Genomic DNA, 14,067 nt, shown 5'->3' with positions numbered 1-14,067 from the left:
GAAGGGCTAGCTTTATTGTTTGTTAATAAGTTTTTTGGTCAGGGATAGTCAAAATAATGGGGTAGCAGTTCCAACTGGTAATTCTTTTTCTGAGTTAGCCGTCTTAAAGGGACGGCCATTGAAAGTGTTTTACTGATTTGGGTCATATATTTACCCAATGTTATCGAACTCACCCCTTGTAGCTGGGGCTCTGGTGGCTTTTGCAGTCACGATGCGAGCTGGCGCCGCCGCCGCCACCGTTGTTGCAACCGCCGTTACACCCGGTGCCCCAACCGCTCTCTAAAATCTGCAACCGAGATGATAACTAAGTCAGCACATTCATTTAAGATGTCGTTTTATTAAGTTTTCTAGGTTAGGATTTTGGTCCGTGATAGATATGGGGACGGGAAGGCGCACAAGTGATACACAGCGTAGCTGTTAGCGAACTGATTTATTTAACCCGTTACCTGGATTATAACGCGGTGGGCGCAGCCACCGTACGTACTTACATCTACCTATGCATGCATATACAACAATCCGGCTTTGCGAACACGATTTATATACACACAGTTGTTAATAATATGTAGTAGTAAATGATCAGTCACCTGTCCAGCCTGCTTCAGCACGCGGCCCTGCACGGCGGCGGGCAGCTTGGCCACCAGCGGCGCCACCAGCCACACCGACTCCGACCACTTGCTCGTGCTCACCACGCCGCGGTCCGTGCCCGTCCTGCCACAAGCGAAACCTTCTATAATATACAATTCTACGGGAACCATTAACCTTGGAAACCTCGTTTATCTACACACATGTCATTAGTGCTCTATAATGCGTTCAGAAACCGTAGGAAATGACAAGCTTTATTACAACCAATTTTACTATGAGAACTTTCTTATCTGTGGTAGTAGGAAAATTTGTACTTTAATGTACGAGTACATAGGTAACGTTATAGATTTTTGTAAGGTTATGAGTTTAAATTTGGAATATCAGTCAAAACTCAAGTGGGTCTCTATTCTAGTATCCATAGATAATAAAACAGTTATCGATACGAAACGTCAATTTAGTATATTTTTTTAATATAAACCGTACGATATTTGATCTCGAGTGACATGAGAATAGGGACTTCATTATTTTGTCTAGGAATTTAAAAAAACTACGGATGTGTGACATGCGTGAAAAAAGTTTTCATTCACCGCCATTTGACGTACAGTTTATCTTTTAGTTAGTTTTAAGTATGTGTTTAGATAAAGTAGTGTATGTAACTGTACATAATTAGGCATTAAAATACTCGTGTGATCCTTTTAAGAAACTCACTAACGTTCGTTTCTTAAACCCACACTCGTATTTTAATGCCTCTCATTATGTAGCAGTCACATAAACTACTATTCAATGTGCGTCAGCTATGTGACGCGCTACTCGCCTGTCCTTGTCGGGCGGCGGCGGCGCGGGCTGCTGGAACACGGCCACCACGGCGCGCGCCACCATGTCCAGCCACGCGTTCAGCTCCGACGACCCGCTCGCGAACTGCTTGAACATCAGCTGCAGGTCCAGCCACGACATGCGCAGCGACCACTGCTCCAGGTTCTGCACAACACTAATCATTAATACTACACCTAAGCATAAATATACAATCATTATACACTTTATAAAATATATTCTTCCTCGCTTTCAAGTCAGTCCACGTCCAATAAGATTCAGTAAAATAAATAGTTTCAAAAACATATTGATACCGCAAATGTGCAAAAGTAACTGATTGATTACCTCTAGCAGACGAGTGACCATGGTCTTCTGGTCGAGATCGGGCTGCGTGTGGCTGGCCGAGTCCGGGTAACAGATCATATGTAGCAGTCTGAATAAGGCAAATATAAATTACTAGAAAAGTATACCGAGCACATGGAAAGTCACAAAAGTGTCGTTTGTAGATCTGACCTTTGCGCCTGGCGCGGCGTGAGCATGGAGTCGAGGAGCATGTCGGGCTGGTACAGCTCGTCCGGGTTCTGGAGACATTTCTGCAGCACCCACTCTTCGGAGCAGATCTCCTGCAGCACGTGCCTCGCCAGCGAGGACAGCGACTGCGACGAATCTAATAACGTGGACCCGACGCCGCCGCTACCCCTGCACACCAATCGAACATTTTTCAGAGGCCTCACTAGAGCGTTCACGTTACACGAACATTGATTTGACCAAAGTGTTAGGTTTTTTTTAAACATTTAAAGCACAATTCGGTCAAGCGGAGCGCGGTAGAGCCACATTAGGTCAATTTATTTGTAAGTTTGTTTGAGTTTATAATAATGATCGACAGAAACATCTACAGCGCTCCGGGAATCAAAAGTTGTAAAAGTTTATATGATTGCTAGTTCTGTGTTATCAATCGTTCATGTTTGATTACCACAGCGATTTTCGCCCTTCCCTCTGTAGCACACAGTTCAAGCAAGGGTCAAAATAACACGGAGCAATTTGATCTCACATTCCATAGTATTAGACACAACATGTAGTGACAGACTTCAGAAGCGGTAGACATGGACTGACACAGTTAGAGAGGCTATAGGATAGAATGACACCAAGGTTAATGAACCGATACAGAATAGTTTGCCCAGTTGGTATCTATAAACGGTGACAGTGCGGTTTATTAGTACATACGTATAGGCAATGTTACAGTTCATTTTACACGGAGCTGCTAGCCCGCTAACCTGACCGACGACGACTTACGATGTCTTGGTGCGCGACTCCATATTATGTCAAGGGCGACTTCATGTATGGAGTTGCGCGCGACAACGCAAGTCATGCTAACCGGTCTGTACATGAGAACAAGCGACTGTGTGGCGGGTCGGGGTCCCGTGAAACATGAGGATCGTGAACTCGGGCTAACAAAACATATAAGCAAAGCGTGATGGATAGAAACCTTTGCACGTACTGATCATTTTTCTTTTAGCGCGCCGAGAACAACTCACAATAGGGTATTTGACAATTTTTTATGAATGGTATCAGTCGATCAGGTTTGTTTTGAGCATCAAATGTCTGTATGGGACCCATTATCTTAAAGCAATACAAACGTCACAAATGATGGTCAAAGTCTGGCACCCGCACTTTACTGACGAAACGCTTCATAGAAAATGGCAATACATCGTGACGTCATCATGTAACGTTAGAAGCTGTTTCGATGTATGGAAAACAAGGAAATTGCGATTTTGTCGGTGAAATATTGCGTTTATGTATGGCTATGGCTGCTATACAATATTTTTGAAATTTTAAGGCCTTGTATTTTTTTTATTATACCCATATATTTTTTAAATGTCCAATGTATTGTGGTAAATTGCTCATTTTCTATCTATTTAACTAGATTTAGTTATAAAATTCAACATGTGTCAAATACCCTATTATTGGCTCTTTTAATTACATTTATAAATCTTATTTAATATCGACTTAATACTGATTGTTACCCGTGGATTGTATGTTTTTTTAAATAAAATATTGTAATGCTATACGTGCAATAATATTAAGTGAATAGGAATGTCATCAGTACGTGCAAAATGGGGAAGGATCATGATGAGGTGAGTGAGCCGAATAACGGTCGAGTCGAGTGAAGCCAGTCGGACCGTTAGGGAGTGCAACCGTGAAACTCAATATTAAATCAAAAACAAACCTAGGAGTTCTATGGCCCCCACTCATCTCTGAGTCTATCCTAAGGATGAAAAATAATTGCTTGTCAATATTACATATACATAGTTATAGTTTATGTATTTATTGCAATTCGCAAACGAGTTGCTCTGATTTTGCAAGCGTGATTAAATTCCCTTCCGTAATTTTAATAAATTAAAAATTAAATTATTTTAAGTGTTTTATCATCCTTTCCTTGGGTTATTATTTTGATTGTTTTAGGTATCAAGGTATGTACCTACTGCAAAATAAGTCAATGTCCATGCCGGTAACCGTACCGTGGGTCGTAGGTGAGAAAAAGCATCGTGAGAAACTGCTTTAATCTGAGCCAAACCCTTTTCCCTTGAAGTCGAAATACTCTTTTATACTTAATTTTGATATATGGCTACTTTTTCTGAATATCATTATTTCAGCAGTATGCTTCAGACCCTGTAAATGTGTTAACACATAGGAAAACATCTTTGACGGTTGATTTTAATAAAAACAACTTAAATATTTTGAATACAAACTACGGAACGGACATACTTTTAAGTTGACCTAGGAAGTCCTGGCCACAAATATTTAAAGCAAAATTTAATCAAAAATGTATCATATAAACATAAGATGTAACACTACATTTTTATCGAGTTTACATGGAACATAGGTTACTTTTACTTTATGTTTACGTCAACATATTTGAGGCTAGGATATAATGGTTTAGAATATTTCTTACATTTGATTGCGGCGCGGATCGTTGATTGTGATGACAAAATTTATCTAAGTGTCAATTAGTGCCACACTATCAATGGCCAAACGCGCCGAAATGCCATCTGTCGTTATTGTAGAATCCTTAGCATCGCTTAGGATTCAATGTGCCATTTTGCTTCCTTCGGAAATTAACAACCTACTAATTTAATGACTTAACTCTTAGAAAAAAGTCGACACGGTTATATCTGGAGATATAAACGTGTTTGTTTAAAACGTATACGTACTTAAATATGCATGTGACGTGACGTTCTCTATCAAAAGGTACCACTTTGTCGCTTACCATAAAGACGAAATTTGCTTGTATCTTGGTTTGTACAAAAAACCTGTCAGAGCATCCTTATGGCAAGCGACAATGTGGTACCTTTTGATTGAGAACGTATCTCTGTCTGTTGTTACCTCTTCACGCTTAAACAGCTGAACCGATTTAGGAAAAAACGTGCGTCTTGTTTGACAGCCGAAACAGATGGTGGTGTACTGTGCCATATGTTTTGTGGTTACTGAATTGTCGAGTGTCAACGAAAGTTACCGCATAATGTATATATGTAACGAACACAAATAAATTTGCGTACAGCGTCATCCCGTATTGCTACCAAATTCGAAGAACGAAATTGACTTTAGACTTTACATCTTACATAATCAGTGAATCTTTGACAGCACGTAAGAAATACAATATTGAAAATGGTACGTATGTAACGTAACGAGTTGATGTATTAGTATAGTGTAGTAGACTAGTAGAGTGTGTGAGTGTTGACTTACGATATGAGGTCGAGTTGCGCGTCGGCGGGCGCCGCGTCGCTCGTGCCCAGTATGTGCGAGAGCTCGCACGACTTCTTGCCGCCCGACTTGCCGTTGTCACGCGCCGTTGAATCGCCCACCACTAACATACATGCATTTGTATTTACAGATTCCTTTTTTACATAAAGCGAAATTCAAGTTCTACATATTTTAAAATTAACTGTAGGGATGTAACGATACATGATTTTGCCGATACGATACAGATACCGATATTTAAAGTAAATAATCGGCGATACCGATACCGATATCGATAGCCTGGTAGTTAGTTAATAAATCAAATAAATAAAGAATTATATCCTTTATATGCATAAAACATACTTATGTTTAATAGACACTCGATTTTAAGAAGTGTAAAAACTGAAAAATAAAAATAAAGAAAAATATATTCCTATTAGCAAAATAGCACGATTATAGCAGCTTCACTGTTACATTGAGTAAGTAATATATCGTAGTAAAACTTACGTAAGTTTTGACACATCAAGTTAAAATTGAGGTGAAGAATATTCTTGCCCAATAAAATACCTTACTGTGGGTTGTTTACATTTTGTTATGATATCGGGAGTATTTAAATCGGCCTGCCGATTATATCGGCTGATATATCGTATCGGTATCGTTACATGCCTAAAATTAAGGTTCCAGGAATATTTACGCAATTTTTATTCCGTTAAAGGTTCACATAGGCATGAAGTTTAAAAATTCGCAATATTAATTCCATCCAATTCCATCCCACTAACCCGGGGTTAACCGGTTAAACAGTTAACCCACTGTCAAATTCTAATGGTAACCATGGTAACTTCAGGTTTAACCGGTTAACCTCGGGTTAGTGGAGCTTAGATAGATTTAACTCTCATTTACTTTTCTAAACCCAAAAAATGCGATACGGTTTAGATGTTCTAATAGACACTTATGCATTTCAATTAGGTTACATTATACCATAAAAAAAAATAGAGGTGTTTAAATGAGGTTTCATGCACTTACTGAGTATAGCCTTGAGAGTGGCGAGCACGGGCCCCACGCCGATGTTCTTGTGCGCGGCGGCCAGCAGGTGCCGGTCGCAGGAGAGCCGCACGCCCGCCGCGCCGCCGCCCGGCCCCGGCGACGTCGACACAGAGTACAACCCTGCCACGACACATGCCATCTTAGTGTAAGGCCTGAGTGGACGCTCGAGTTGGGCGTGCAGCGGGGCGGGGCGTGCGGCGTGCATGTTAAACAAATGCAAGCGTATAGAAGCGGCCTTAGTGCACGCTGCTCAAATGACTTGTGAGCCCGACGCCACGCTGCACGCCCCGCTGAACGCTCCGCTTCGAGCGTCCACTCAGGCCTTACACTTACGGTGAGTAGGCCGGGTCTACTACAACCACCCCTATATTATAATAGGGAAGTGTGTGGTTAACAACACAATCAAACATGTCTATACCTATACATAGAGTGGATTGGAGATACAACATGGACAAGTATACAGGTTAGTACGATACGAGTCTATATGAGATAACTTAAGCATTCATTCATTATATTATAGCACTTGTTAGGTAATGAATGATAATCCGACTGACTTAAGGTAACTGACTGCTAATACATAATATGTAACTAATAACTATAATAATATGTGACCTTCCAACCCAGAGGGTAAACTATAGGCCTTATTGGGATTAGTCCCATCAAAATAAAACTATAGGCAGTATTTGCTTTATGGTTCGTACTGACATTCTGCCACTACGCCTATAATAGTACATTACTACAGAGGCCGTGAAGTAAGGAGTTGCCGGCATCATAATTATCCGGTATCTATTCTATTCGGTCGGCAAACTCTTACTTCACGACCTTTGTAGTAATCTACTATTCTTGGCGGGCATGAATTGTACGCAGCATGAGATACTTCCGCTTCTTGGCGTAAAGTTTGAACGTGAAGACATGTGGCAAAGTCTCCAACGCATACGTGGTAATCCTTCGATCAGATAACACGTTCTTCCCAAGAGCTTGATTTCTGCAACGTCTGTGAAGGGGCTCGTCACCTGGCTGAGGCGTGTCGATGGTCTTGAAGAGTCGCAGCAGCAGGTGGCAGGTGAGGCGCGCGCCGGTGTCGGGCGAGGGCGCGTTGGCGGGGTTGCCGGCCGCGCCGCCGCCGCACGCCTTCACCAGCGACGGCAGGGCCGCGTGCCGCACGAAATCCTCCAGGGAGAAACAGTGCCGCGCTGCAATCAAATGTAATCTCTATATCCTTATTCAATTTTATACAAATAACTACGACAAAAAAAATTTTACATGTGCAAGCAGCAGGAAAATAATTAAAAAAGCGCTGGTGGCCTAACGGTAAGAGCGTGTGACTTGCAATCCGGAGGTCGCGGGTTCGAACCCCGGCTCGTACCAATGAGTTTTTCGGAACTTATGTGCGAAATATCATTTGATATTTACCAGTCGCTTTTCGGTGAAGGAAAACATCGCGAGGAAGCCGGACTAATCCCAATACGGGCCTAGTTTACTCTCTGGCTTGGAAGGTCAGATGGCAGTCGCTTTCGTAAAAACTAGTGCCCACGCCAATTACTGGGATTGGTTGCCAAGCGGACCTCAGGCTCGGAATGAGCCGTGGCAAAATGCCGGGAAAAGCGAGGAAGATGAAGCAGCAGGAAAATAGTAGTATTACACCGCAATCTTACTGCTGATGTATAGAAATTTGCTAAAGCAGAATTCAATAGTATGTCAAATCTCTTGTTCGGCATTACAATAATTGACTTGTCAAAGTGAGCGCTGTACAGTTGAGTGCTGCGCGGCACAATACACGTTGGGTAAATTTTGAGCTTAGGAGAGCCTTTGAGCGCCTTAGAACAGAGCCCAAAATAAATGTATGGCGGTCGGCGTCAGCATCGAGCGTCCACGGTCCACCTAAGGAGCGTACGTTTCGTGGCCCAAGCATAAAAAATATGGCACGGACGTGTGTACAAGCCACAAGGTCGTGATACTGACCGACTAATATGCAGGTGAAGACGGCGAGCGCATCGTGCGCGGCGGCGTCGTGCAGGTCGCGGTGGTGCAGCAGGTCGGGGTAGAGCGGCGGCGGCGCGGCGTGCGGCGCGGCGGGGTAGTGCTGCGCGCCGCACAGCGCCACCAGCGCGCCCACCCACTCGGCCGCCAGCCCGCTGCACCACGCCGTCATCTCCGCGCATAGCACGCCCAGCTCGTTCACTCTGCACACATGTAAAGGGGGTGATAGACGTACGAGCCGAGGCGGCCGACGAGCAAAATTCAAACATGTTGGATGGTTGCCGAATTAGCACGGCGGTTTAAAGTAGGCGTACGTACTTAGAATGACACAGGCGAGTGTACGTACGTAACTAACGTGACCTTACGCACTGCAATGGAGTTTAAGTTGGTGAGGAGGGGCGGAAACGGAAGGACAACTTTCAATTTACTCGACCGTACTTAACCCCCCAATGAAAATCATATTTAAAGATTTTGAGGTATTTTAGTCACATTTATACATTCGTTAATAAATTTAAGGATAGGTACTTTCAAAGTGTAAATCATGTTTATTCTCAGCAAACACGGAAGAAAATGAGAATAACGCTCAGCTCACCTGTCGTTGTCAACTTCGCGGCACACAGCCAGCATGGCCGAGCACACGAAGCTATACCTGTTGGCCGCCGACTCACCCACTTGCCGCGCCCAACACATTTCTAGTTTACCTGAAAGTTGTTTTTTTTTCAATCATAGTATAGTCATCTAACAAAAGGTGTGTGAAAAAAGGTTCGTGCGTACCCTTGCGTGGGTTGGCGAAGAACTCGCTGAGGAACTGTGGGTTGTAGACGTAGCTCGAGGGAGTCGGTTGCAGCGGCGAGTACAGTGCTTGCCTAAAACATATCGACACGAATGATTAATTAATCAAAAAGTCGTTATGCGATAAACCTTGACATATGGCAATACCATCGCCCCGAGTCCCTCAACAAAACTACATAAGGGAAACGGGGTTTTAAGACTAGCATTCCCTACAATCTCTTTTGATGTTATAATTAGGTGCCGGATACTGACTTGATCTTGGGGTAGGCGTTGGCGAAGGTGTCGGCGTGCGGCGCGTGGCAGAGGTGCGCGGCCGCCTTGTACAGGTCGTGCAGCTGCGCCAGCACGCAGCGCTCCGCGGAGCCGCAGTCGCCCGGGTTCACCACGCACTTCACCAGCCGGCACAGCTGCTCGAACACCGCCGACGTCTGCTCTACGCACACTGCATAACGACACACATCATCACGGGCAGGTTCATTTTATAACTTGTATTTTTACGCCATATTTAAAGGCACTCACACAGCAAGCAGGAGTGGTATCTCCGGAGAGCGCCGACCGTGTACAGCGCCAGCGCCGAGGTGTACGCCCGCGGCGCCGCGAGCCCGGTGCTCGGCGCGCCGCGTGCTATCAGCGCACCTTCCACCTCTGACAGCTCTTTCAAAATCTGACACATACACAGGAACGCTTACTAAATGAACCACAAGGCAATCTAATTTGATAATAACAGGTATCGAGCGGCGCAGCTGATACCGCCATAAATGATAATGTTACCTGTATACAGGTCTCAATAAGACCATGCACATTAAGCGCTATCTCCATGAGGTCGAGAGCGAAGGCGACGTGCTCGGGCTGCGGCAGGTAGGTGGTGGCGCCCGCGGCGTAGGCCGCCAGCGCCTCGCACACCGCGCCGCCCACCGCCCACGACACCGCGCCTTGCTCGTACATCGACATCGCCTACAACACACCCGTCTCTTACACCGACCCGGCCCGGACGCCTTTGCCGTCACAACATTTACAAGCGGAAATCCAATAGAGGAAATTGTGACCCACCTGACACCGGAGGCGTAAGTTATACCTCGTAAAGGCGGTGTCGGAGGCTCGTATTTATGCGGGGATAACGAGGAACAACCATATAATTAATATCATTTCGAGTAAATAGCAACACCATTAAAGGACAGCGAAGAACGAAACGTAGAAATAGTAAGCAAGTTTTGCAACATACGCTGGAATCGTCTTCGCGCGAGCAGCCCCAATCGTGGCATTGTAAGACCTGTCATCGCACGAATTGGTCACTAATTACTGTCAAGTGTTGATATCGACAGGACTTTAGGAAAATATACGAACTTGAAATTTTTGTGTAACGGCTTCGAAGTTGAACTCGCTCCGAGCGTGTTTCTTCACTTTGCCGCCCTCGGCCACGTCGATTGAGAATTTCTTTGAAAATAATTTGCATATTTCTGAAACAAGAATGTGTCTCGTTAATGTGTAAAGGGATCAGCCTCTTATTATTAGTGTGTGTTTTATTATATAGTAAACGGCCATAAAAATGTTATTGCAGTGATCAGTAATGAAATGTATGTCGTTACCTTTGGTCATCTTCTTGACTAGATGCTTGGCGTCGTCGCGCTGGCGGCCGACGCCGTGCAGCAGGATGTGGCGCTGGTTGGCGTCGTGCGGCGTGTGGTCGGGCTCGGCGGGCGGCAGCGGGAAGTGCATGGTGTAGCTGTAGTGCCGCGACGCCGCCGCCGGCGCCGTGCTGCCGGACGACTCGCCCGCCGACCCCGTGCGCATGCCTGACCGACATCACAACTGTACTGCGGCTCTCAACGTCGCGCAACCACGCACATATTATCTAAATACACGTCACAGAAACGCGATTCATAAGAATACCAACGATGTCTGAGGGACGTTATGACGCGTAACCAGCGAATAAATCGCTGCGTATAACGTATTACGTATTAATATTATCTGTAAGCATGATTCGATTCGATTTAGTTTGTTTATTGCGACATATTTTAAAAATTGGTGTGTAGTAGCGTCGGCCGGCAATGTAAGTTCGATTAGACGATCCACTTAGAAAGGTATGTGATTGCTACCATATAAAAAAAACAACTATTTAGTATTGAAGTTAATTTACAATACGTTAACCAGGCAGGTCACTATTCTTAAAAAAATACAAATAAATTACCTGACACGGACATGGGACCCATTCCCATCGAGTTCATGCCAGGTATGCTCATGCTGCTCGAGCCCATCATGGGAGAGTTTACGCTGTGAAAATCGCAATATATTAATATCACATTATAAATAAATATTAGGACATTTTTACACAAATGACTAAGTAAGTAAGTAAACTCGAGCAGGCTTGTCCACAACACAACTACGTACCTACTCAGACAAACGATATAAATAATACATAAACATGTACTTAATTAAACAGAAAACACCCATGACTCAGGAAGAAATATCTGTGCTCATAACACAAATAAAAGCTCTTACCAGGATTCGAACACTGGACCATCGGCTTCATAGGCAGAGTCACTACCGACTAGGCCAGACCGGTGGTCAAGTTTTATTAAAACAAACTGCATTATCAGATAGCGCAAATAAATAAAAGCGAACCTGTGTGACGACTCTCCGGGATCCTTGGGACTGTCAGGCGCATCCATGGAATTTTGTTGATCTTCTTTGATATTTTGCAGCAGCATATGGAGTTCGTCGTCTATTTTCGAACCGTCCATATCCATTCGCGCCTGTTCCTGGAGAGGAAAGGAAATTATTGTTAAAGGTAATTGTATGAAAACTTCAGCTGAAGAAATCGCGTGACACGCTCATATATAACGACGATTACTACAAATGATCTAAATAAGATTACTGTAATTAATGTCGAGACCAAGAGAAGTATTGTACGGCAGGCAGAGCTGTACAGTGTTAAGGGGCCCACTGAATACTGCCTGATACCCACTGCCTGATAACCAGTCCGCCGGACGATATCGGCTTGTCAGTTGTTCGGAACTGTCAACTTTTTGTTCTAACTGACAGGCCGATATCGTCCGGCGGACTGTTAATCAGTGGGTCCCTTTACACTCCGACCACGATAACTTGCAGTGACTTGGAAGCAAATTCATATTATATGTATATCTCATAGAAACGGCATACATGACGTGACACTAGGAAGAAAAACTTAGCGTGGTCCGAATCTAGCTGTTTTACATTCTCCGGTACGATACATCGGAGGCGAAATCCAACACACTACCTTCGCTATCGGCGACACCGATATCGATTTAATTTTCTTTAAAGAACGTCCTTCGATTCCGAGCGGATTGGATAAAATGTGAAAGCCAAACCTACATTTTACACTAAAAAAGAGAAGATACCTGGAGGCTGAATATCAAGATTGAACCGTTAAATAAAGTCATACTTAATTGTTATGTGTAATATCAGGTAATAAAATAACGAGTGATCAGTGATATTTATTCCTAGTAATAATATTTGCTAAGACGGTAATGTATTATTTTCCTGAGCAGTGCAAGTCAAAACGTAAATCACTCTGTCATCCAGCCTGTACTTATACTTATGACACGAGTAGAAGTACAGTCACGCTCCGTACGCCATTTAGGGTCCTAGCTAAATTGGCCACTCATAGCATAAGTATGTAACAACCAATAGGCTACATGACTAATTTTCATTTATGGTATCAATCGATCGGGTTTGTTTTTAGGATCAAATGTCTATATGGGTCCCATTGCATTAAAGTAACACAAAAGTCACAAATTGTAGTCAAAGTCCGACAGTCGCACTTCACTCGCGGAACGCTTCATACAAAACGATAAAGGGCCGTGACGTTAAGCTCTCTGGGAGCCCATCTTCTAGTATGGACAAAACAAGAAAATTGCGGTTTTGTCGGTGAAATATTGCGTTTATGTATATAGTTGCAATACAATATTTTTTTGGATGAAATGTAATGAATCGAATGGTACCCTTACTTTTATCGTTTTTGGAAGTTAAAAAAAACTATAATTTTGAAACTTTCAGGTCCTGTATTTTTGTAATTTTTCAATATTTTGTTTTAATATCCACATTATTGTGATAAATAGCTCGTTTGCTATCTATTTAACTAGATTTTGTTATAAAATTCAACATGTGTCATCATCCCTATTGAGCTAGGACCCTAAATGGCGTAACGATCCCGTGTGGTGTGTGGTGTGGGTACCTCCATCTTGGGCTTGAGGTCGATGCCCTCGAATGTGTCGTCGTCCATGTTGTGCGAGGCGCTGCCGCCGGTGGCGGGCGCCGCGGTGCCGCCGCTGCTGCTGCTGCCCGAGGACGTGGGCTCCGTCGGGGAGATCAGGTCGCCTGCCATACATACATACATCTTTATATACAAGGGGTCGTTTTTAACTCCGTTAACTTTGAAGTACTGCTAAGGAAACTGCCTACATTTAAGGAAACTGAATGGCATAGTTAATTTTAATTTTTGTTCGTAATAAGTAATTGAGCGCTGTTGTAACCAGCGATGTTGCGGATGCCGATTTTTTGACATCCGCGGATGCGGATTTTTAGAGGCTCACATCCGCGGATGCGGATGTCAAGATAGGTACATAAAAAACGTCAAATATTACATTTTAGTAATTTTTATTTCAAAAAACCGGACATGTGCGAGTCGGACTCGCGTTCCAAGGGTTCCGTACATTAAGTCCCACTCACGCTTGACTGCTAATTTCTAACAGGTTTTTTTGGCTAATGACTAAATTACCTAGCAGTCTAGCACTTACGCCGATGCTAAGACGTTCCTGTACCGCCCTGTTCCACATCCGCATCCGCATTAAATCCGCATCGTATTTATGCGGATGCGGATGCAGATGCGGATGTTGAAAATAATGCAGAAGTTCCGCGGTTGCGGATGCGGATGCGGATATTCGCAACATCCCTGGTTGTAACACATTATATTTATTCTACTAAACAATTGAAAAGTTTGTAATATCAATGACATTTCGAATATCGATCGTCCGAGATAGTACGAGTATGTACTTACGTTTAGCAGCAAATGTATAAACTCGTATTAAACACTTATCAATATGTAAACAGGCCCTAAGGCAAGAGTACACTCTCGTAGGGGCC

At 43.7% G+C, this 14,067-nt stretch overlaps 2 protein-coding genes across 5 annotated transcripts in view; one reads left to right on the top strand and one right to left on the bottom strand.

The window, feature by feature from the left end:
• LOC134661674 (GTPase-activating protein) overlaps positions 1-14,067 on the top strand; it is a 360,962-nt gene that overhangs the window by 99,643 nt on the left and 247,252 nt on the right. The window lies entirely within an intron of this gene.
• LOC134661673 (mediator of RNA polymerase II transcription subunit 12-like) overlaps positions 1-14,067 on the bottom strand; it is a 33,959-nt gene that overhangs the window by 8,502 nt on the left and 11,390 nt on the right. For 2 of the 4 annotated variants that reach the window (XM_063517826.1, XM_063517830.1), the window contains exons 16-35: positions 13,160-13,302; positions 11,569-11,705; positions 11,135-11,217; positions 10,533-10,739; positions 10,291-10,403; positions 9,718-9,900; positions 9,466-9,610; positions 9,199-9,388; positions 8,929-9,020; positions 8,747-8,855; positions 8,137-8,357; positions 7,188-7,367; positions 6,154-6,294; positions 5,137-5,257; positions 3,620-3,658; positions 1,906-2,091; positions 1,738-1,825; positions 1,397-1,560; positions 585-708; positions 174-286 (exon numbers count right to left, since the gene is read on the bottom strand). In XM_063517826.1, coding sequence (XP_063373896.1) covers positions 174-286; positions 585-708; positions 1,397-1,560; positions 1,738-1,825; positions 1,906-2,091; positions 3,620-3,658; positions 5,137-5,257; positions 6,154-6,294; positions 7,188-7,367; positions 8,137-8,357; positions 8,747-8,855; positions 8,929-9,020; positions 9,199-9,388; positions 9,466-9,610; positions 9,718-9,900; positions 10,291-10,403; positions 10,533-10,739; positions 11,135-11,217; positions 11,569-11,705; positions 13,160-13,302 — 2,779 coding nt within the window. The remainder of the gene's footprint in view (positions 1-173; positions 287-584; positions 709-1,396; positions 1,561-1,737; positions 1,826-1,905; positions 2,092-3,619; positions 3,659-5,136; positions 5,258-6,153; positions 6,295-7,187; positions 7,368-8,136; positions 8,358-8,746; positions 8,856-8,928; positions 9,021-9,198; positions 9,389-9,465; positions 9,611-9,717; positions 9,901-10,290; positions 10,404-10,532; positions 10,740-11,134; positions 11,218-11,568; positions 11,706-13,159; positions 13,303-14,067) is intronic. The other 2 variants (XM_063517827.1, XM_063517829.1) reach the window with 2 other exon arrangements.

This window comes from Cydia amplana, chromosome Z (genome assembly GCF_948474715.1).
Source record: "Cydia amplana chromosome Z, ilCydAmpl1.1, whole genome shotgun sequence".
Classification (NCBI taxonomy): Eukaryota; Metazoa; Arthropoda; class Insecta; order Lepidoptera; family Tortricidae; genus Cydia; species Cydia amplana.
This window is presented reverse-complemented; position numbering and strand designations above follow the sequence as displayed.